This window comes from Lycorma delicatula, chromosome 12, assembly GCF_047948215.1.
Source record: "Lycorma delicatula isolate Av1 chromosome 12, ASM4794821v1, whole genome shotgun sequence".
Classification (NCBI taxonomy): Eukaryota; Metazoa; Arthropoda; class Insecta; order Hemiptera; family Fulgoridae; genus Lycorma; species Lycorma delicatula.
The window spans coordinates 77654661-77680943 of NC_134466.1; the positions used below are offsets into that span (position 1 = coordinate 77654661).

Sequence of the window (26283 nt, forward strand, 5' to 3'; positions counted from 1 at the left end):
TGGCGGATTGGTAGAAAAAAATTATGTAAATTATATAAAAATGTGGGTATGTGTACTGGTGTGTATATATACCAACATTTTTCTTAAAACTCCTATAACTTGTTCATCATTTAGTGTTGCATGGTGGCTGGTTCCTTTACGTCAATGTTGTCTCCACACCTTTCTGTCCAATCTTTCTCCTTTGTTCCGTTTTAGTTTCCAATCGTCACCTCATCTATTATTCTTTGCTTCTTTTTTTCTCCTACTATTGACGCTTCTAAGCGGTTTCAAGATTTCACTTTTTCTAACCAGTTACCTATTCTTTTACGTACGTTCTCATAAGTGACCGTTCCTCTAAATCCTGTTCCTTACTTTCTCATTTCTCACTTTATTCTTCCATCTTTATTTCCTTCATCATTGTACATATTCACATCTTAAAAGCATCAGTCCTGTTCCTCTCCCTCTTCCTTATCCGTATTACGCCAGAAATTTAATTTTTTACATTTATCGTAAGTTCATAAAATTTTTTTGGCCCAGTAATTTTTACTCCAATAAAAATATATTAAATATGTAAATAGAAATTAGTTTCCGGTTCAAATTATATAGTTTATCATTTTTTTGTAATCTATAAGGAATTTCCATTTGACTTCTCTACTTGTAATATTAATTTTCAAATAGATATATGATTCACAGAGGATACGTAAATTAAAATCTAATATTGTGTTAAATAAAGAACGTACACTGATTTATAACGTTAAAGAAAAGGTCGATAGGTGGGTGGAATATATTGCAGAGTTATACGGAGAAAATGGATTAGACATTGGAGTTATAAAGGAAAAAGAGGAAGCCGAAGAGGTTGAAAAGGGAGATACAATACTGAGATCTGAATTTAATAGAGCATTAAAAGATTTGAACGGAAGAAAGGCTTCTTGCATAGACGAGATTCCTGCAGAATTACTACGCAGTGGAGGTAAGGAAGCGATAGGTAGATTATACAAACTGGTGGGTAATATTTATGAAAAAGGGGAAGTCCTGTCAGACTTTAAAAGAGTGTTACTGTCGTGATACCAAAGAAAGCACAAGCAGATAAATTTGAAGAAAAAGTGAAACTCACTTAACAAATCACGCATCAAAAATCTTAACTAGAATTCTGTACAGAAGAATTGAGAGTGGAAGAAGTGTTACGAGTAGACCAATTTGGTTTCAGGAAAAGTATAGGGACAAGGGAAGCAATTTTAGCGCTCAGATAAATAGTACAAAGAAGATTAAAGAAAGCAATGAAATGTAGTAGAAATAATGTAGCTAGACCACTGAATATGAAAATAGGAAGAGACAAGATTATGGAGGTAGAAGAATTCTATTATTTGGGAAGTAGAATTACTAATGATGGACGAAGCAGGAGCGATATAAAATGCCGAATAGCACAAGCAAAACGAGCTTTCAGTCTGTAATATAATTTGCTTTCATCTAAAATCAATTTAAACGTCAGGAAAATATTTTTGAAAAAATATCTTTGGAGCGTAGCTTTATATGGAAGTGAAACTTGGACGATCGAAATTCATGAGAAGAAAAGATTAGAAGCTAAATGTTAAAAATCAAATGGGTGGATAAAGTTACAAACAAAGAGGTGTTGAGGCAAATTTATGAAGAAAAAAACATTGGAAAGTATAGTTAAAAGAAGAGACAGCCTTATAGGCCACATATTAAGGCATTCTGGAATAGTCGCTTTAATATTGGAGGGACAGGTGGATGGGAAAAATTGTGCAGGCAGGCAACGTTTGGAGTATGTAAAACAAATTTTAGGGATGTAGGTTGTAGGGGGTATACCGAAATGAAACTACTGGCAGTAGATAAGGAATCTTGGAGAAGTGCATCAAACCAGTCAAATGACTGCAAGAAAAAAAAAAAAATTATTTTTTATTTTTTTTTAAGTTTTTAAAATAAACCTGTCATCTGTTATTTATGTTCAACCATTTTTTTTTAATATTTCAAGTAAATTACTTAATAACAAATCGTTAGAGAAAATAATATACATTATTTTCTTTCTGTCTTAGTCCAGTAGAAGAAAATACGAGAAAAAAACGTATTAATACAGCTAGAATCGATTATAACAACAACGCTCTTACAATCGATCTGTTTTTTCAACGCAGCCAATAAGATCTAAATGTTCCCTAAAGAGTAAAGTTGAAATAAACCTTCTTAAAGAAAAAAAAGAATTTTTGTAGAAAAAATATTTTTTTAAATTCGACAATGATGTTATCTTTTTACTTTTGATTTATTAACTTTTTAATTAATAAAAATAAAATTTTTAAAAAATAGAAATGAATTTTTTTTATTTTATTAACTTTGTTGTATACAAGCTCCCCTCACTACTTCGCCCGCGTTACCTGCGTTTCCCGTAAAGTTCAATCATTTTATTTTATGTTTTTTAGTTAAGTAATCGGAGAGAAGTGCAGCCAGTTACACGTACAGTTACGGTAGGAGTGACTATGTGGGCGAGCCAGAGCACCGTATACCTTGTCATCTCTTAAAAAAAAAACCCGAAAATTCTTTTTAAGTGTTTAACTGAAGAATATTTGGAAGCCCAAATCTAGTGAATATCTTGTTTAGTATAGTTGGGATTGGAAAAATTTACGATCATTGTTCAGAATTTTTTTTAGCTTTCTTCATCCCCTTTCAACGTCAAATTTCAAAAATCTAGAAATTGGTTTATTCAAATGAAGATACACTCACCAGAAATCAGGTTGATTTCTTAATTTTTTCCAAAAAATTAGTAACAGGATTTCAAAAAAATTTGAAAATCCATTTTAACCATTAAAAGTCTAAATTTAAAAAAATTAAGAAATTGATTTTTAGATATTCACATGAATATTACACACACACACACACACACACACACAGTATGAAGCTGATATCTTCATTTATTATAAAAAGATTTAAAAAAATAGTAAATATCACTGTTACTCCATTTTACCACTTTAAACTCGAAATTTCAAAAAATCCTTTCCTTGTGTGCAGTTATATAGTAAGAAACACATGTACACAACCCACCGAGTTGATCTCATGGTGAACGCGTCTTCTCAAATCAGTTGATTTCGAAGTCGAAAGTTCCAACTTCAAATCTAGTAAAGGCAAGTGCCTTTACTAGATTTGAAGTATAAAAGTAAATACTTTTATACTGATTTGAATACTAGATCGTGGATACCGGTACGTTCTTTGGTGGTTGGGTTTAATTAATCACACATCTCAGGAATGGTCGACCTGAGGCTGATTTGCGATGATGAGTTCATCACTAGACCAACCAGGTGGTTTTTTTTTTTTGGTGTTGGGTTTCAATTAACCACAAATCACAGGAATGGTCAACCTGAGAATGTACAAGACTACACTCGTACATATCATCCTCTGAAGTAATACCTGTCGGTGATTCCCGGAGGCTAAACAGGAAAAAATAACAAAAAAACCCATGTACACTAATTTTCATCAATTTACCTTCGGTAGTTTTTGTTTGGCGTTGATTATATGAATCACTCAGGATATGTCTTCAATTTCAAAAACCTGTATTAAAAATTACTTAAGAGCGGCTCGCTGTATGAAAGGAGTATGTCAATTTAGTATCCCGAATGAGAAGTGCAGCACCGTAACGGATTATTTATGCACGTTTTAATAAATAATTTTTCATTTTTAGATAACATTTCCGAATAACCGTGATCTGTTAGATCGAAATTGTGCCTGATGCGCGCAAACGTAACAAATACCCCGTTTAATTTTGAAAATCGGACGATTATTTGTAGAGATAAGAGCACCCCCATTGCACCTTCCAAAACAGTAATTAAAAAGAGAAATAATTAAAAAGGTTTATACAAACGCTAGGTCTGAAAACGCTTTGTTTTCTTGTTACGGCTACCGAAATATTTCGCTCGGGTTTCAGCTCTTCTAATAACACTACTGTAATTTTTGGAACCTAAATTAAGGAGTAGAGTTCTTTTTTTTATTTTTAACCTCCGCTATCACCGATAAGTATTTCTTTAGAGGATGAGATGGATGACAATTCAGCGTGTGAAAATGCCATGTCTGACCGAGATTCGAACCCTGGACCTCCGGATGAAAGACCGAGACGCAACTACTCGCGCCACCGAAGACGGCAAAGAGTAGAGTTTATGATCTGTTATGTAATATGAGCTGAGACATAGGATAAAACAGGTCCCAAAACTGTAACTCCAGTAGTTTTTATGATATAGACGTAAAACACATAATCCGGTTGGTTGGGGGAATATCGTGAAAAAATCAATTTTGATTTTCTTCAGAGATATTATAGAGAAAATTTTATTAAAGCAAATTTAGATTACTACCAATAATGTGTTGTGTAAATAATCCAAATTTTTTTCAAAAAATTTTCCCAATAAATTGAAATAGATGGTTTTTTGTTCTTTCGCTCGATTTTCCTTAAGTTTAAATATTTTGTTTAAATCTTTTGAAAGATTAGATCTTGTATATATTATTATTAAAATTAAATATAATTTTTTTTTTCTTTGTCTTCAATTCGTTTGACTGGTATGATATAGCTCTCCAAGATTTCCTATCTAGTACCAGTCCTTTCATTTCGGTATACTCCTTACATCCTACATCCCTGACAATTTGTTTTACATATTCCAAACGTTGCCTACCTGCATAATTTTTCCTACAGAAAAAAATTGTTTAAATAAAACACCAACATACACATATACATGAATGTTTACATAAACATATACCTACAACATGAAAGCGACTATTCATGAAAGTCTGTTTCTTCATTTAGCTATATTTTTCCAAATGCTTCTTTCTTCATCTATTTGCCGCAACACCTCTTCATTTGTCACTTTATCTACGCATGTGATTTTTAACATTCTCCTATAGCACCGCATTTCAAAAGCTTCTAATCCTTTCTTCTCAGATACTCCTTTCGTCCAAGTTTCACTTCCATATAAAGCGACACTCCAAACATATACTTTCAAAAATCTTTTCCTGACATTCAAATTAATTTTTGATGTAAACAAATTATATTTTTGGCCGAAGGCTCGTTTCGCCTGTACTATTTGGCATTTTATATCGCTCCTGCTTCGTCCATCTTTAGTAATTCTACTTCCCAAATAACAAAATTCTTCTACCTCCGTAATCATTTCTCTTTCTATTTTTATAATCAATGGTCCATCTACATTATTTCTACTACATTCCATTACTGTCATTTAGTTCTTGTTTATTTTCACGCCGTAGTTCTTCCGTAGGACTTCATCCATGCCGTTTATTGTTTCTTCTAAATCCTTTTTACTCTCAGCTAGAATTACTATATCATCTTGAAATCGTAGCATTTTTATCTTTTCACCTTGCACTGTTACTTCGCATCATCATCATCATCATCATCATCATTATTATTATTTTTTTTTTTTTTTTTTTTTTTTTTTTTGAGGTTTTTAGGGGCATCGACTACTTTGGTCATTAGCCCCATCCCACTTCAAAAAAAAATAAAAAAAAAGGTTCTTTAATTCATATTTCCATGAAGAAAATAAGTGAGCAAAATTTCAATCTTCTAATTTAAAATCCACAAATTACCGCCTAGGCTTTCCTTTCGGCCAACCTTTTTTACACCGCTTTTCCATTCTGCGAACCGCCTCAACTTCCGACGACAGAGTGTCTGAGGCTTCGGACATGGCATCGTCTTCTCTTTCTGACGCCAATGACGTTCGCCGGCTTACATCAGGTGATGAAAGCTTCAATGGTGCTGTGAGCATCGTTGCAATTGAGTCTAAACTTGCAACCGATGCACTTTCGGCGGCTGATGAACTCGATTCAATGTCTAAGGCTGTGCTTGGGCCGGCTGATACAGATGCTCTCGCCACAGTTGTTCTCTGAGCTTTTGGGGCCTCTGTAGGTACGGTTTTAATATCGTCTGTGTCTGGTGCTTTTTCGATAGTTACTTGCACCTCCATTTTGGTTGACGCAGATTTTTCCTGTACTCTTGTCACAGTATCCTTAGTTATATGACTCGTCGTCGGGGTGATCTTTAGATCTTTGTCGAATAAATCAAGATTTTTCTTCATTACGTCTATTGCTGGAGTTATAATCGAGGATTTTGCCGGTTTTTTAAACTGCGCTGGTACGGGTCTTCTGTCGGCGACGTCAGTCCGGGATTGAGCCTTCTCATGTTTACTTTGTTGTATCTGATGAGTCGACTCGATCTTGGAATCAATGATTCTTTCTATCATTGTCGCGAGACTTGGCGCCATCGTATTAAGCAACTGCTCCACGTTGATTTTAGGTGTGGGGGGAGCAGCAGCTGCTTCTGCGTATGAAGTCGATGGTCTAGGTGTACGTAGGTTTACAATCTTCTTCGCTTCAGGGTAGCTGACTTTTTGAAGCGTTTTAACCTCCTGAATGGCTGTTTCTGATTTGTATACTGGGCAGTTCCTGGATCGACAGTTATGGTGCCCTTTACAATTAATGCAGACTGGAGGGTCTTTACATGGATCACCCTCATGTATCTTCATTCCGCATATACAAATTTCCTGCGCTTCACACCTAGCGGCAGTGTGTCCGAAACGTTTACATCTAAAACATCTCATCGGCTGCGGAATAAATGCCCGTTCATCAAGCCGATGGATGCCAGCTCGTACCTTTTCAGGAAGACTTGGCCTATTGAATGTCAAAACATGAGAGGCCGAAGGAAGAATCTCACCATTTCGTCTCATAGAAAGTCTGCGACAATGTGTCACTCCCTGACTAGACATTTCCTGCACTATTTCTTCTTCAGTACAGTTAAGAAGATCACGGCAAACAACAACTCCTCTAGATGAATTAAGTGTACTATGCGGTTGGACCGAAACCGCAAATTCACCGATCTTCTTCAACGCCAACACTTTCTGTCTTTGCATGTCGTTGATGGTTTCGACATGCAATCCATTAAAAGTTTTACGAATATCCTTGACAGGACCACCAGCACAATTTGTAATCTCTCTGGCAATTAAGAATGGACTTACCTTTTGGAAGTTACCATTCTCTTTTGTAATGACCAAAAATCTTGGTTTGGGAACATTATTTCCAAACAAAGCTTTTCTCAAATCTTTACTAATTTTATCAGCATCTTTCCTAATCTTATCACTCTCCTTACTTTTTTTCCGCTTCGCTTGTGGCGAATCGGCGGTTTCTAAACGAGGGTGTTTACGTGCACCCTCTGCCACGTTTGAATGTTCAATGTTCATGAACAGTGGATCCCTTCTGTAGCAAGGCTAGCCGCCGGGGTACACCCCCACTCCAGGGCTACTAACCTTGGAGGTCCTATCCGGTACTCCGGTGGAACCGGCATATGTCCTGGCAGAGAGCGGATGCGCAGTCTCTGCACTGACTCCAGGCCCCTACACACCGAAGCTTTCAGGGCTCCCATGCTCCGAACATGGGCACCTTAACTACATGCTTGCCATCGCAGGGGGCATGTGGACAACGGAAGGGTCTCCGTTACACCTGCAATAACATTGACCCTGGCCGCCACATCGCCAGCTCTAAGAATGGTATGAATCCATTTCCAAAATCATATGTTACTCCATTTCCTGCAGGTAGCCAAAAATCCAGTCCGTTTAGTGACCTGAAGTTGGAACCAGGTCAAACTTAACAATGCATAACCGAGGAATTTACTCGGAACCCCGTTAGCCAGCTATATGTGATGTACAAAGGTACAGCTGTTGCCGCCCTGGACGTGGAACATAGATGTTGTGTTCCGGACGTGGGGATTATCTACCTCAGGGCATTATTATTATTATTATTTGGAGAATGTCGGCGGACCGAAGGCCTGCAGACGGCGATTGCTGATATCCACGGTGCATTCCATCCTGTTATGCGGTCGGAAATGTGGGCCCAGGCATTAAGAGTTGCAAGAAACCGGAAGCGGCTCGCGCACGTAAAACGCACCGCAGCCCTGCGAATCGCTTCCGCGTATCGGACGGTCTCTGAGCCTGCAGTACTTGTGGTCGCCGGCGTCATACCCGTTGCTATTTTGGCAAGGGAGCGCCAGGTGATCTACAGGAGGCGACGGGCAGGCGAAGACTGGGTGACTATTGCCAGTGAGGAACGCACTCACACGTTCCTCGCGTGGCAAAAGACCTGGGACCACGAGACCAGAGGACGATGGATCGCAAGGCTTATCCCTCTGGTCATACCATGGACGGAGCGACGGCATGGAGAGGTGGAGTACTACATGATCCAATTTTTAACGGGTCACGGTACTTCCGCCCTTACCTCCATGTCATAGGAAAAGTGCCGTCCCCCGATTATGTGCTCAGTGTCTTACGAAACGACGCTGAGCACATCTTTTTCAAATGTACTCGGTGGGCGGCAGATCGAGGGACACTGGAGGCGGATCTCGGAGCACTGATCCCCACAACCCTCAGTAATGTTAAACGGTTCCAGGTCGAGTCCTGGTAGAAAGGGGGTGGTTTTAGTCGGTAGTCTGCTGATAGTGATCGGATAATACCATCAGCGGGAGCCCGACACTTGGTGCGTAAATACATTTCCACCTCCTCCGCAAAAAAATATTTATATATATATTATAAAAAAATATTATAAAGCTATGAGAAATTTCAACAGTTTTTTAAATTATAGATCTCTGACCGAAAATTTAGAAAACATTTTTGAAATTTCCTTTATCTTATTTTATTTTTTATTGAAGAGGGTGTTATATTTAGAGAAAACTTTACTTAAGCAAATTTTTTAAGTTAAACCTATAAAAATGAATATTTTTTGATTCTTAAAATTTATATCCCTCTTCTAAAATTATATATTATTTTTGGCTGTAAATCTTTTAATTTTTATCCATGTTATGTAATACTTTGCCAACTTCTTTTTCTACGTTTAGCTGCTGAACGGTATTTAAGAGTTCCTATCATTTGTTAATTCTATACGAATGTCACTTCAACGGTTAAATGCATTTCTTTATTTCTTTCACTTCTGTACTCATATTTTAAATGTTAGAATTAAGTTAAATAAAAAATTTTAAACATTCTTTTTTAATTTCCTTTTTAATCTAATTTTTTGACTTCCTGAATAATTTTTACATTTTAAAAACTATTAAAGAAAGGAGACATTATGAAGTAAGAAATAATCTAAATTTATTTTTCTTCTTGAAAAGGAAAAATCTAATCCTTTACATCTTTGGCGTGAGTTCAAAAGAGAAACGTGTAAAGGTAACGAGAGTAGAAAAAAAACTTGAATTTTCAATATAACATGAAGTATAAGAAAATAGGGGTTTTCTCTTTTTCTAGAAAGATATCGGAAACCTTTTCCTGCTAATACACACACGCGCGCGCACTGAATTTATAAAATAATATATACGTAGTTTTTTTTTTAATGTGAAAAAAGATATAGTTGTTAATATATATTTAAACTAAGTAGTAGTAGTAACAATAATAATAATAATAATAATAAAATAGCAGTCATAAAAAAAATTTGTTAAAAAAACTGAAATGTTTGTCATATAAATAAAAAGAAGGAAAAGTTAGGAACCTAGTGACAAAACTTGTAATTAACCCCATCATCTAACCCAGAGCCTTTAAAATTGTAATATTTTATTTTAATAATAAATAAATCGTTTATTTTTATCGGTTCATAGCCTAACATTATATGTATTACATCAGGAATTAATAAGTATGCTACTCCACGGACAGAAAAAGGAACTGTCAAAGCAAATACCTGGATGGATCAAGGGAAACTATGATAATACCTTGATCAAAGCAGCATCACAAAATACGCAATCAATTATAACTTAAAAAATAATTGCGATTAAGATCCAAAATATTTAAAATATAAAAACAATAAATAATCTTTAAGGTAAATACATGAAGAATAACATACGAGGATCGGCTGATAAATTTTGCACACTAGCCTGCTACACGGAGATAAAAGATACTATCGAGTTGGGCGTGGCAGCACATGATAGGTAAAATCCCCTCTAAAAACCTGCAATAATGCTTTGAAATTAATTTTTTTCATTAATAGTGAATTTTAAATAACATGAATGAAACTTAAGTCTGTACAGGAGTATAAAAAATACCGATTTTTTGAATTTTTAAAAGTTTGGGCTACAATCTTAAACAAAACGGTTACTTAAACGTTTCAAGGTTACCTTGAAACGTACGTTTCAAGGTACGAGGTATTCCCTAATACGGTTGAGGAGGAGCTGCGGTAAAATTCTTGACAACAGTATTATTATTTCCGGCTTCCTTTTGACAAACACCCGGAAGTAAACTTTTTTTTACGTATATTACAATGGCCTTTATTTTAACAATGGTTTTTATTTTTAACGGTGGTCTCCGGGATCACCGTTAGGTATTACTTCTAAGGATGAGATGAATAATAATTATCATGTAAAAATGCCATACCTGACAGGGACCACAACCCGCGACCTCCGAATCCGGAAGTATACTAGAGATGTTTAACTTTTTCAAACGTGGCACCTTTGGTAAAATATGATTATTATAAATATAATATTAAAAAATCCCTTTCGGCAAGCCGAAAGGCGGAGGAAGATTGCACCGGTCCTAAGTAAATGATAAAAATATTTCCACCTTAAAGTTAAGAAAAACTTCAAATTTACTCGATACGACAACGGTTGCATGTGAAAAAATTTTACATGTTTAGCATACAATAAGCTCCCACCTTCTTACAATTCCAGAAGCATTTTAGTCATTCCTTTTCGTAAGGGTTGGTCATATCAAAATTTGTTTCAGAAAAAAAATTTAGGTAATGTTTAGAGGACCAACGATCACTTTAAACCGATTCCATACTGTGCCTATTACGGGAAGTTTGATTTTTTTTGTCTTCGAAACCCCATTTTTTCCACCCCTTGGTCCGATGGTTGGTGATATCAAAAAACTTTACTTACATAAAGGTTTTAGGCCCTTATCCAAATAATAGTAGGAACTTTAAACGAATTCAATATTTTACTTAATAAGAAAGTTATAGTGATATTTTGTTTTTTTTCAAAAAAGCCCCCGTTTCCAACTCTACGGTTCGATTCTGGCCGTTAAGGAACACGACCGAACTTTTGGGACGAGTTATTTTTAAGAAACAATTTGAAAGTGACCGGCCCAAAATTACAGCATTTATCGTGTCTACAAGAAATTGAAATATATATATTATAATGTATATATAAACTTTTCAGGTGGCGGTGGTTTTCGGGTCTGGGGATGTGAAACGCGAAGATATGTCGAAATTTCCGTAAGTCGAATCTTGGTATCCATTATAATAGGTAGCTTTCTTATGAAATCTACCTAAAACAGCTTACAAATATATTATTTGATTTTCTCAAACGATTTCGTCTATTCTACCATCCTCAGGAAGAATTTATAATAAATTATTAAATATTATTAAAAAGTACGAATCCACCTTACAGGCATAAATTTTGAACTTCTCAAGATCTTTCAGTCCTTAGACCATCGTCAGGAGATTAAAATATCATAATAAAATAAAGTTAAAAAATGAAAATATTAAGCGGTCATGACTGACTGCTACTTATCAGTATACTGATTGAAATTTACATTGTAATTTGGTGGAATAAAGTAAAATCAACTGGAACCATATTATACGAATGATATTTTATTTGAATTATTATCTCTTTATATCTATATGTAGTTAAATTTAGTTTAATTGTTTAATTTTTTAATTTTTTAACTTTATTTTATACCTATTTTGATCTTCTGACGACGGTAAGAATCCTTTATTTTGTAAGATAGATCTTGAGAAGTCAAAATTGATTGCTGGTAAGGTGGATTCTTACCTTTTAATAATATTTAATATTTAATTAATATATCAGCGGTAACCAAGTTTGAGAAATTAATCTATATAAATAAAAATATAAATGGTAGTTTGTTCAAAATCTTAAATCTCCGAAAATTCTTCACCGATTGCTTTGAAATTTTAATACAACCTTGCAATCGAATACGCGCGTGTTTTTATATACCTACTATTTATATACCTAAGATGTCATACCTGTGACAGGTAAAAACATTATTTTTTTGAAAAACAGCGCTATATGTTGGACATAAAAGCAACACTCACGCTATACTAAATATTTTACCATTCCATTTCAGTGTTTCCGATATGTGTGTCCGCTATAGACTAAAAAACTATTGGACCGATTTACGCGCGGGGGAAAAGGGAGCAAAGGAAAAATCGGAAAAGGGAAAGAGGGAAAAATCGAAAAGGTAAAAGGGAAGAAGGGAAAAATGGAAGAAAGGGGAAAGCGAGGAAAAGGAAAAACGGGAAAATAAAATAAAAAGGGAAACAAGAAAAGGTAAAAGGGGAAAAGAGAACAATGGTAATGGAAATAAAGTAAAGATAGATGAAGGAAGGAAGGGAAAAGTAGAGGAAAGGGGGAAGTGGAGGATAATGAAATGGAATATGGTAAAAAGGAAAATGGGAAAAGATGAAAAGGGAAAGGAGGTAAGGGAGGAAGGGTAAAAGGGGTAAAATGAAAGGTTAAATTTTGTGAAGTTCAATCATGTTCATTTTGTTAATGTTTATCAAACTTTCAATTGGGCTCATTTAATCACATAAGTGTATATATATATATATATATAAATAATCTTACCAAGTTTGATCAAAATCGGTCGAGTAGTTCTGGAGATATAAGGTAATTTTGGGTGCAACAAAAACAACACCGAACATACACATACGTACATACGAATACCCGGAAAATTTCCATCCAGGTGTTTAGGTTCCTTAGGTGTCAACACGTCAAGATCCGATGAAAATCACTTATGCCCAAACTGGACCGATTACAATACTTTTCCTTTTAAAGCTATAGCGCTGGACGGAAAAGTAAAAGTCACACACCGATTGAGATGAAAAAAGCCTCGCTTTGCTAGATCAAATATCTTAAACCAGTCGCAGAAGTAAATCTCTGTGTGAAACATTCTTTATAACGGTTTTATGTATGAAAATATAAAAAGAGATTTTAAATAAAAACATAATTTTTAAAAAACTTAATAATGTTTTTTAAAAAAACATTATTTATTTTAACATAAAATAAATAATGTTTTTTGAAACGATTTTTTTTTTCTTTTTCAAAGTCATATGTTAATGTAGTGTATAAAATATTAGCGACTTGAATCAATAAAATATCTTATGAATGTATAATGAGTAGTTTTTCCATTTCAGAGTAATATATTTAAATCCATATACGTATGTTACCGTTATAAATTATTTGATAGATATTTTCAATTTTAAGAACACATAAATAAAAGTCGGTTGGTATTACTGAATACTTTACATCATTCAATTTGTAATGAAAAAATAATAAATTGAACACAAACTTCCTTAATTAAGTATTCCAAACTTAAAATAATATCGGTTATTTGCTGCACTACATAAGAAATAAGAATATTAAATTTGTTTTTTAATTTTTCACCGATGGCATGTTAAAAACTAATTAAACCAGTACTTGCAGTGATATTTTAACTCAAAGCAGCTAAAACAATAGTCGTCTTACACCTAATTATAGTTATTTCAGGATAAATTAAATTTTTAACGTGTAAAGAAATGCTAACCCGGATCAGGTATCGGACCCAGAAACTTAGGGATGAAAGGCATCACTGTTACCACTCTACCTCGGAGGTTAACGATAAACATCATATTATCTGTATATTATATTATATAAAAATTTTGACCGTTATATGTAACCAAACGCAAAGGAGAGAGATCTTATACTTTGATAAAAGGCGATCTAATGATCAATCTGTATTGCAGGTACATATTTTAGTTTTCCAATTATTTTTTCTTGAATTTTCGTATTAATATACTTGATTTATTATATTTATTAGAATACCATCTAATATATATACATAAGTGTTTAATTTTAGTCGCCCCATGTAATTTAATCCTAAAAACGCACAATGCAAAAAAATGACATAAAGAAAAGTTACTCAGATTGAAGGGAATACCTAATGGTGATCGTAGATTTGACCTTATTTCAAGATTAAAACGATTTTTCAAATAATATGACCTACTTTTGACTCCACCAATGAAAAGATTAGAAAATTTTACATTGTAATATGTAGTCACACATACGACCTCGGACCTTTTTTTTAAGGTCATACGACTAACCATCAGAGATGGTGTTATACGAGACACGTTTTTGAAAGTCATACAATATTTCTGGAGTATTTATATTCCAGGCCATTTATCTCGCAAACTATAGGAAAGAGCAGAAAAATGACTTTACACTACAATATAACAGTACCTCTGATGGTTTGCGGTGTGACCTTCAAAAAAGGTCTATAGTCATACGTGTGATTATATATTCCAATTTAAAAATGTCTGCCCTTTTCATTGATGGGATCAAAAATAGGTCTTTCTATTTGAAAAATAAATCGTGCTGACCTTAAAATAAGGTCAATTTTCAGGTCAAATCCAAGGTCACCATGAGGTGTTCCTTTCCAGTCAGATGAACTTTTGTTTAGGTAATTTTTTGTATAAAATAGAAAATCGCTCGGGAAAATTTAAATCAAACTCACACGAACACACACACCCATATATATACGTTTCTATGAAAGACCGAAATATTTGCTTGATTATTACACATTCGGATCTTCACCGGTGTATGTCGGCAAACACAGATAAGATCTGGTGGGTTAGGAACGATAACTAGAAATTTAAAATAAAAAAAAATCACCCGATACCAATTTTTAAAGTAAATATATTTCGATAAATCCTCGTAAATAAAAATGATTTTATATTTAACCTATGCTCGCTAACCTTGTCTAATTAACGTTAAACTTAATAATTATATATGTTATTCTCCAACACTGAAAGTGATTAATGAAATTCACCGCATTCACCATGCGCTGATAGTGAAAATTGAATAAAAATAAAAGGTAAACAGTCTAACCATTTATTTGTATAATTTCATCCATCCTCATATTCTATATATCCTGATTACCTCTTTCATGTTAAAAACGCTGAAAATTTGATTAATTATTTTTATAAATGCGATGAATTTGATTAATCGCCTACAGTGTTGGAGAATAACATATATAATTTGTATATTTAACATTAGATGAGTTTTTGCGAGCGAAACGAACATAGATTATGTTTGGCTTAAATTTGGATTTCCTTTTTTTACGAATTTTCTCGTAATCTATTTTACCTTAGAGACTGATATCAGGTGAATTTCTAGTTACCGTTTCGCATCCCGACATACATCTGTGTTTTTCGACATATACCGGCGAAGGTCCAATAAGCAAATATTTCGGGTTTTCATCGACCTATTTGGTATTTGTCGACATTCACCGGAGAATATTTGCCCGATATCGGTCTTTCACTGTAACATATATACCTGTATATATTGTTACCACATATATGTCTAATTTAATATCGGCGGGCGATAACGGTAGCAACGATGTGATAGGGCGCACAGTATAGGGACGCGCGGGTACAAGGCATCACTCCTACCGCGCAGATGACCGCGCAGTTCTCCCACCATAGCAGCGCTGTAGCCCCACCACTCTCAAGCTACAATAAAAGAGCTTGCGTGAGAGTGAATTGGTAATTTATCATCGACCACCACCTGAAGAAGACAGAAGTTGTCTGGCCGGCTTAACGTGGGACCTCCTATGGCCGGCCATAGCCTGCTGCTGGAGCAGCAGGCCTGGCCGGCCCGCCGAGGAAGTCGCTGAAGGCAGACGCTACTTTCCCGCTGCAGCTCCAGCTCGTCGGGCTTCAATCGCCCTGGCCGGCGGGCTCAGCCGCAGGAGCCGGCCCAACGTGGAATCGCTCGGGGAGAACTGTCTCAGCCGCGCCGCCGAAGGACGACAGACACCGACCCAACACTGCGGGCTCTGGCGGCCACCACTGCCACACTGTAGTGGGGACCCAACTGCCGCTGAGGGAAAGCCCGGTCGGACTTCAATGGACGAGCCGCAACTCTCCGACTTCGTCAGAGACCAGCTTCCGGACCCAACAGCTCTTCTGAGAGCTAACGCAAAAAACGGCCCTTTTCAGGGCCACCACGAGGTTATGAAATACGAACCGTTGAAGCCATTGACGACAAAAACGGTCCTTTTCAGGGCCACCATGAGGTTAGTAAGTGCCACGTGCCGTCGAAGCCACTCGGCGACAACATAAAACAACATATGCTGAACGATACGTAATCAACGTCCCACAAAAACTACTTAAGATAAATCGATGAAAGTTTGTATATACGTTCTTTCGGACAGTGTAAGTGCGCAATAAGAAAGGACTTTTTTAAATTCCCTGGTTAAAGAATAAAACTGGATTTTTGAATTTTTTTGAAACACGGCAATTTTTTTAAATTCTCGGGAACCAATGAAGACATCAACTTGATTTTTGGTGCGTGTAAATTTCACGTAAATATCTAAAAACCAATATCAAAATGTTTTTAGAAATTCGACCTCGAAGGGGGTGAAGAAAGGAATAAAAATCTTGAATAACGATTCCAAATTTTAAACCCTTTCCGGGTTTCTATCAATTTTGATTTTTTAAGGAATGCGACGGTGTACGGCATGGCGGCTCAACCAACACAGCCGCTTTACGTTACTGTCTGTGCGACGTGATTGGCTGCTCCTGACTCCGGTTACTTGACGAAAAATATGATCTGGACACCACACGACTTCCTTGTACGTCTATTAAATTAGATCTACACCTTTTTATTTTAATGAAAAGTACATAAAATATTATTTCATTAATAAATTCTGATATTTTTAATTTTTTTTACGGTTTGTATTGAATTTATTATTTATCATAATTTTTTTTACAGCAGAGGTTAATAATTATTAACAATCAATATATTTAAATTAAAAAAAAGTTAACAAAAAAAAAAGAAGATGAAGTCTGATGATGTGCCTTTACCCTTGATTCGATCATTTCATTTATTAAAATCGGCTATAACTCTGGAACCGATGAAAATAAGTACCACATATATAATATATATTTATTTATGTGTGGTACTTATTATATATGTTTAATTACTTATAATAATGTAAACTACTATATAATGTGTGTGATTACTTACAATTATATATATATATATATATATATATATATATAACTTTTAACTAATTAACTTTTATATATCGTTGAAAAGCTCTCAATGAGGGCTTATTACTGCTGTTAAGAAAAAGTCAAAAACTCAATTTTTTGGGATTTTAGGGTTTTTTGGACAGTTTTCGTTCAACTGATTGCAATACAGAGGAGGTGCACAACTAGATGTTACCGCAGTCCTAAATCCAAAATTTCAACATCCTATGGCTAATCGTTTTTGAATTATGCGAAATCAAAATAGATTCAGGGATGGTCAAAATGGATATTTCCGTAGAAACCTGAAAACCGAAAATTTTCGCGATCGCAATACTTTCTTTATTTCGTACAAGGAAGTTAAAGTAGCCGCTAATACCGCCACACCCGCGCGAATTATATACGGTATGGGCGCGCGCTTTGGTTAGAATCATTTAATAAATAAACGAACAAATATTATAAATATTTTAAATTAAGTTGTTTGTGAATAAAAAAACCGCGTGTCTGGAAAATTCTACAACTGGGTTGTGCTTAATTTAATTTTAAATAAATTCAACATTTTGTTTTCCAAATTGAAAAATGTTACGTTTTAACCCAGTGAATATAATAAAAATTTATTTTATAAATAAACAAATAGAATAAAATTAATCGATGGGGAGGAGAGAGGAGATTTTTATTTTAGGTTAAAATTGTCCATCAATTCGTTCGAGTTTGTGCATTGTCTACAGTCTAGATTGATTAATGGCCTCTCTCAGTGGTTGTTTACTTTTCCATCGAGAGAGATTCAAGACAGCTTCAGTTACTGCTAAAGAGATGGTAGCCTATTTTGAAGGATAATGTCGTTGCAGTTATAGTATGTTGAGTGTCGTGGGGAAGTTCGAAGGAGGAGTTGATTGTATAGGAAAGTCGGTACAGAAGAGGGGGTAGGAAGTGGTATTAGTTTATGAGGAGAAGATATTACTGAATTTGGAATTGATAGCGTACCGTCTTACTATTATAGTATAAGAAAAGTGATCGGTTGTAAACTGTATATCCAATAACAACGAAGGTCTGTCGTGATAATAAAACGTTCTACTGTAATTTTTTTTAGCAGATATTTATTTTGTAAAAATTTTCATAACGAAAAGTCTGGTGAGAAAAATATTAACAGCTTTTTATAAATAATTTTGAAACAAATTAATATCCATTAAATAGAACATTTTTAAGGTTTTACCACGATTAAGATATTATTACAGTTTCCGTTAGTACTTCCAAAATAAAGTTACATCATTTCCTTTTTATTACCCTTTAAATAGCTCGCTAATTGTTCACGTCATCATCATCTATATCAAAATAATAGGTTTTTATCTAATTCTGTAAGAAAAATATAATATTACTTTCGGTCGCCCGGTAGAAGTTGAAGGTGAAAATGAATTTTTTCGCGATTTGAGGTATGAGGAGTACAAAAGCACGATGCACTAAATTGGGATATACTTTTATATACATATTTATTTATTTATATATATAGACCTGTGTATAAAATTTTGCGACTCGAAATTCTCTAAAGTTACTTAATGAATTTCTTTAAAATTGAGATATGTTGTAGTAGTGTGTCTGAAGTTATGAATAAAAATTTAAAGAAGATCGATTCGTTTTTGAGTTACCCTCAATTTAAGGTGGAAGAAATTAAAGCGGGGCAAGACGCGTGTTTCGTTATAATGCTGCAAGTGCCGGCCTCCGTGGCACGTGTGGTAGCGTCTTAGCCTTTCATCCCGGATTCGAATCTCGGTTAGGCATGGCATTTTCACACACACTAAAAATCATTCTCCTCATCCTCAGAAGCAATAATACCTAACGTTGGTTTCGGAGGTTAAACGAAAAAAAGAAAAAAGTGGCGGATTGGTAGCAGTGGATCAGAGATCCTAGGTTCGAATCCCGGTCAGGCATTGGATTTTTCTTACGTACAAAAAATAAACGTGGATCATTGACGTTTTTCAATCTGCGGTAACTGTTGTTAGCAATATTAAATAAAATAAATAAAAAAATATTAAATATAAGAACCAAATTAAATTAATAGTGCAGGCAGTTTTTCATCAAAATAGGCTGTATTTGAAAATCCTTACCTACCGATTGATGTTTTGTCCATGCGTTAGGGGTTATGAGAGAAGATTAACTCCACATTTTTAATATCCTTCCTCCCATAGATTTTTGAAAAACTCATAATTTTTTGAAATGCGTTTTTCTCTGAATCTATGCCTTTTAGAGAAAGGTTTTACAAACAAAAAATATAGAGGACATTCTCTCCTACAATTAATGTCCTTAAAGTTATGCCGTATAATTTGAAATTGAAATACTAGGTGGCGCTGAAGTTGTAAAAAACGTGTTTTTTCGGTTTTTTCACCGGAAAAAATTGTTTTTCGTCTGTATTGCATTTGGAAAAGTTGTTAATCTCAAAAAAAACAGACAACTTTTATTGAAACAATCTTCTTGTACGACTTAGCATTCCAGAGTTATAGCGGTACAATGGCAACGCAGCGGTCCTATTGTTACTGTAGCCGGGGAGATCGGCATTGTTCAGCGACTAGACCGGTTTCGAACACGTGCCCGATTCACAACATTTTCACACTTTCACAAGCTACAGCTCCAAAACGGTAACTCGTAGTAAGTCGCAGTACGGTATTGTCATCGAAGTTACATACGTGTACCAAATTTCATTGATTTTCATACGATACATAAAAAGATATAGCAGTTGCAAGATTTGATTATTCCTAAAGCGAGTTAAATAAAAGCTTTTAATAAGAATATTTAATTTCATAGGCGTACAAGGAAGTTATGTGGTGTCCACATCAGAGTTTTATAATCAGTGATTCTATGGTTAATTTGTAGCAGATGGTCCGGGGAAAATTGAATTATAATAATATGAAAAGTATTTCTCTAATTACTCCCTTCAACAGTCAAAAAAAAAAATACTGTATTTTCATTAATCAACTGAAATTAGACGAATGTAAATATATGTTCTGTTTTTTCTTAGTTCTATTCTTTCGCTGTTCTGTTTTTTCAGCGTTCTGTTTCTTCATGTTCTGTTTTGTCAATTTCTTTACTGTCCGGTCACGGACGTTTAAAATAGGCTTTATCTTAACACCTCTCTATTATCCGATGTTCTGCCCACCCGTTTATATCAGATAAGCGAGACTGCAGTGTATAAATATATATATATTAGGAAACTTGCAATTTTTGGAAGTATTGTATACATGAAATAAGGATTTCTGTTGAATGGTAGTGATTTTTTACGGAAATCAACGATTGCCGTCAGAAATATGTCGTTAAAAGTTATATGTTGCTGAACAAGGGAATAGTTATACAGAGGTTTCTGTTCAGGTTTTTTTTTTATTGATTATGTCATTACTAACAGTATATGATTGTTAAGGGAAATTTTAAAAGCTTTTTAAACTTTTTTCTTTTTAATTTTACTCTTTTACTACAGAATTATTGTTACCTGACAACCTATCATGGTACTTCATTGACCAGACCAATTATAATTCTGACGATGATTTTTTTTTATATATATATTATACAGATTTATTCAAAAGCTGAGTTTCATATAATATAAAACAGGGAGGATTTTCCATTTTCTCATAATACTTATTTGTTCTATCCATTCTTCTTCCTTCCTATCTTTTCCACCCTTTAGTACTATTTACATTTTAAAAATAATAGTATTGACATCAGCATATATTTCAATTCTATTTATTTAATCATCATGCTTCCCCTTCCATATTTTATTTTATTTTTTATTATCTCTTTTTTCCTCCTTTTTTCGTTCTTACATCCATTTTTTTAATGGTGCATCATCACACACCGCCCTGCAGTTAATGCATTTCCACTCTTAGTGGAACAGCAGCATGAAAAATTACTTTAGAGAAACAGCAGAACATTTTATTACTATAATTACGTAATAACAATAAATGCCATGAGGTTATTGCTTGGAACTATAATAGAACTGATGATCCCGGACACCCGAGATTGATATACCCTGATTGTTTCCATTTCCATATGCAACATCTGCGTAGTAGTTTTCGCAATTTTTTTTCATATAAAAACGGATAGTGCGTGGGTTTGTTTGTCGTATGTGCTCACAATTTTATTTTAGCCGCTATTGGCGCACAACGAACCAATGGTGATGTGCCGGGCAGCTATGCGGAGCGCACGAATTATTCATTCGTTTGAATTATTTATACTTCTTGATACGAACGGTTTATTTATAATTATATATATTTTTTTGGAGAGGAAAACATTAAAAAAGAAAAACTGTGGGGTTAGAACTATATTAAAAAATCACAACTCAAGAAACAGCTAAAAATATTCAGGATTTTGAAGGGTTTCGTTGGAAAAATTTTTGTTATTGTTGGTACGGAGCGGGCCATGCTTGCCTTTTTCCTAGTGTTTTATACAATAACTGAAGCATCATCCTTACCCCGTAAGGGAAGAAACTCTCCGTTACGAGGTCTTTACGGGCTTTACCGGAGGACATCTTCGAAACCTCGACTTTTGACATATTTCAGTCCGTTTCGGCCAACATGCCACCGATACGAATGCCAAGAGTGACCTTCCCATCGGTGTACTACTATTTAATGAACTCTAAAGCATCATCCCAACCCCGTAGAGAAAAGACACCCACCTTGTGACGTTACCGGTCGCCACCCACCCCTTCCGTTCCGAGCCCTGAGCGGCTTTACCGGAAGTCGTCTTTAGACCTTCTAACTGATTACATCTCACAGTCATCAGCCAGGCCTCGGTCGGGATCCCACCGATATAAATCCTTTGGCAGAAATTTCCATCAGTAAAATACAAATCAAATTTTGCCTTCACGTAGGCCTCAAACGGACATCTTTACATCCAACCTAACATGATTTTATCAAATTAACTAACCAAAGCCGCGGAAGGGCGGACCCCGCGCCTAGTCCAACTTTGACAGCACCGTTCGTGGCTGTAATCGCCTCAGAAAACAAACTAGTTGAAAGTTAAATCAGTGCTAAACTCATACCGATCAAAATTATGTTTTACGCAACATAGAAATTTAGATCTACATCCAAATATCTCACACATGCAAACGACTCTAAAGCATTAATTGCGATGTGTGCGATATTTCTAGATATACGAATGCGGTCACTGAGCGTTCCGATAACTCATAATTAATTTGTGAAACTGTTTCGCCGGAAAGAAATGGCATTGACACAACTGAGAATAGGTTACATCACTCTCCGTAAAAAATATGATATGGGTACCACATGATTTCCTTGTACTTCTATTAAATTACATACAAAAATTTTTAAAAGTATATAAAATTTTATTTCACTAATAACTTCTGATTTTCTGTTAATTTTTTTTATTGTTATTGAATTATTATTTATTGTAATTTTTTTTTTACAATCAGATGTTAATAATTATTAATAAATCAATATATTTAAATTAAAAAAAGAACTTAAAAAAAGGAGATGAACTGGATTTGAACCGATGTGCCTTCCCCTTTTAAGATCCAAATATTTCATTAATTAAAATTTTATTTGGCTATAACACTGTAACCGATGAAAATAAGTACCACTTATGATATATCATTGAAAAGTTCTAAATGAAGGCTTATTACTGCAGTTAAGAAAAAGTCCAAAATCTAAATGTTTTGGTTTTTGTGCATTTTTGCAATCAAAAAGAAAGATTCACAACTAGATGTCATAACAGTCCTAAACATTTCAACATCCGCTAATCGTTTTTGAGTAATGCGAGATACATACGTACGTACGAACAGTCGTCACGCCGAAACTAGTCAAAATAGATTTAGGGATGGTCAAAATGGATATTTCCGTAGAAATCTGAAAACCGAAATTTTTCGCGATCCTAATACTTCCTTTACTTCCTACAAGGAAGTAAATAGAATGGTGCGTGAGCTTGTTTGTTTGTTATATGTGCTTACGTTTTTATTGTAGCTGCTGTTGGTGCATAGCGGACCAACGCCGGGTGGCTGCGCACAGCGCACTAAGTATTCATTCGTTCGAACGATTTATACTTCTCGATACGAATGATTTATCTAAAATTATATTTGTGTTTTTGGGAAAAACATTAAAACAGGAAACCAATGTGGTTAGAGCTGTGTTAAAAAAATATAGCTAGAAATGTTCAGGATTTTGAAGCTTTCGTTGTAAAAGTTTTTATTGTTGTTAATTCATGAATATTATTTAGTTATAATTGGCAACAATATTTAAAACAATCATACCAAATGAAACAAAAACCGTGTAACATTTTCGTGGCAGGCCATAGACCCGCCAGTTTTCTAATGAATCGCTAATTAATATCTACTTACCGATGAAGAAAGATTGATGTATAGTGAATGCGGTCAAATTTCCTCACTATTAAACATCTATTAGACATCTAAGAGTGTACAGTTTTCATCTCAAAAAGAGATATGGATTAAAAAATAATATTTTTGGTGACTTGAAAAACGCTAAAGAAGAAACAATAGTTGCTTGCCTTCATTCCACAGGATTATTAAAGCGTTTGTAGTTAGCCTTCGGCGAAATAAACATCATTGTTATGTTGACTGCCGATCCTCTACGCCAAGGCCCTTTATACTGACTGAGCACAGTGTATCTGTGTTTATATATTTTGGTATTGTCTAACAATTTATGTATTTTATTATTATTTTTTTAATACATCTATAGTTTCCCTGCCCCCGAAGCCGGACATGCATAAACTCAGCTCCGGGGGGGTGCCTTCGCCTCAAACTACCTCGGAAGGATGCAAGGCCTCGTCCAGGCCTCCAGGACTTGGTCTTTTTGCATGCCATGCCTCAAATGAAGTTCCCAAAAGAAAACTTACCACTGGGATCCGGTCTTGACGCCTCACCTCTAGTGAGGAACCCCCAAACGGTAACTTAAATAAAATATTTTATTAAATAATTTTTTTTTTTCTGTTATCGGTGTTGCGGAATAATACCATTTACGTATCCCCCACAAAAGGGAGGGTGTTGGACTCGCACGGGTTCTAGATTTTTTTTTATAAGAGACTATGTGTGCCTGCACCCTTCCGACTAAAACTCCTATTTCACCATTCCTCCCAACCCGAAGTCGGATAAGCAGTTAAGCATAGCTCAACCCCCGGGGGTGCCTTTGAACTCAGGGAGTCAAGAATCCTCGTGCTTCATCACCATCACCCATCCGCTGAAGCGCAGACGAACGATGGCTCCACAGAGGGCTGTCTTTCCCCCCTTCGCTCTCCAGTCAATTCTTCACTAATTTTCTCATGTCTTTTGTTACATCAATTTGTGTCTTCTAGTAGTGCCTGTCTCGGGTCTCAGTCTTTCACTTTATTACCGTTATCTCTTTTATTTGCACTCAAGCTTGTGTACTTTATTATTACCTTTCTATGTTATCTCTAATAATATCTATCTATCTTCTATAATATCTTATTTAAATTGTTTTAATATTACGTTAATTCTGTATTTTATATTAATGTCAGAGCCGTATACACCTCTTCCTCTGATATTTTCATCGGTTATTTTTTCTTATTTTTAAACAATATTACGAGAACTAATGACCTTGAAATTCAACTCAAAAAATATTTTTTTAAAAACTGGTATTTGTGGTGGTGATGAAGATAATAAGCATTACTATGCATACGTAAATTTTAAGATGCTTTAAAAAAGAAATTTATAAAATCAAGGTTATTTTCAGTGTTAGATTTCAAAACGCCCCTTTTTTAGGAATAAATGTTAATTATTTAATACATTCAGGTACACTAAATCTAAATTACGGTTAACTAAATCGGTTGATGCGCAGTAGTTCATTTTGCTTACCTTTAGGTATGTGTTGGTAAACAAATAAGTATCGATGCAAATAATTTCTAAATTACAGAGAAAAAATCCGTTATTTTTATTCTTAATTAAATAAAAGCAAATGTTTTATTTCCTGAAATAAATACGATTAATAACTAATGTTACTCATTAAATTTTACAAAGCGTAAACGTATAGATGCGCTAGGAGTGTCTGAACTATAGTGCTAGCATTAATGGAAGGGGTAGTGTTCTGCGATAGGACTAGCAATCCATCCCCAATGTACGCGTAAATTGAGCTCTTTAAAACTTAAACAGCTTAATATACAGCGGTAGTTTCTTTAAATCCATTCCTACCCTATGCACTAATTTTCTTTGTTTTAACCTCCGGGACTATCGTTAGGTATTACTTCAGAGGATGAGTTGAATGACAATTTTTGTAGCGTGTGAAAATGCCATGCCTAACCGGGATTCGAACCCGGGACCTCCGGATGAAAGGCCGAGACGCTTCCCTATGCACTAACTGAGCTTTTTAGACTTTATTAATTATTAAATATTTTATTATCTTTTTTTTTAATCGCTTGTTTTTTTTTGTTTCAGGTCACTGGCCTCTAGGAGTTGTTTGGTGTAACGTTTATGTTACGTGTGACGTATTGGCATGTTCTTCGAGTATTATGCATATGTGTTGTATCAGTTTAGGTCGGTATTTAGGTATTAGAAATCCATTAAAAACAAGACATACTTATTCCACTAAAAGAATTGTAAGCATTAAAGTCGCTATTGTTTGGGCTTTATCGATGCTTGTTTCTAGTTATATAACGATTCTAGGTAAGTCATATTTTATTTATTTATTTATTTTGTAATTTAATTTAATATATCCATTTACATTTTAAATAGATTGAAATAAAAATTGAATCGGATTATTGAAATATTCCAATTATAAACGATCAAATTATACAAGATGTAACAAAAAGTTTGCTTTAAAATTATATACTAAAACATTTAAACCGACTCGGTTCGTTAATAGCCTCTCTAGAAAGGAGTTTACAGCCAATTTCAAACTAATGAAAGACAATAACAATTTACAAAGCTATCTAGATGAAATTGGAAATTGTAATTTCTCTATTGTATCTTTGTGTGGATTAAATGAGTTAACGATAAGTAAATAAATTGCTAATTGTATTGAAAATGGATCAAAATCGTATTTTTTTGTATTACCTTATTTTTTTTTTGATAATTCTATTAAAGATATATGTTCTATAAAATGAGCAGTTTAAAAAAAAATGTAATAGCATAAGAAAAAAGGACTAGCAAAGTATTTTTCTCTGCTACGCCGTTCAAGTCATGATTACCAAAATAAGATTAACGCATCAAAATTCCCGGATTTCAAATAAATGGATTTTTGATTTTAAGAGCTACTTTACCCTGTGAGGAAAATTTTGGAAAAATTC

The 26283-nt window shown here is 34.5% G+C and overlaps 1 protein-coding gene across 4 annotated transcripts in view; it reads left to right on the forward strand.

The window, feature by feature from the left end:
• 5-HT2A (5-hydroxytryptamine receptor 2A) overlaps window positions 1–26283 on the forward strand; it is an 809891-nt gene that overhangs the window by 740241 nt on the left and 43367 nt on the right. For all 4 annotated transcript variants that reach the window (XM_075379873.1, XM_075379875.1, XM_075379874.1 and 1 more), the window contains one exon: window positions 25433–25660. In XM_075379873.1, coding sequence (XP_075235988.1) covers window positions 25433–25660 — 228 coding nt within the window. The remainder of the gene's footprint in view (window positions 1–25432; window positions 25661–26283) is intronic.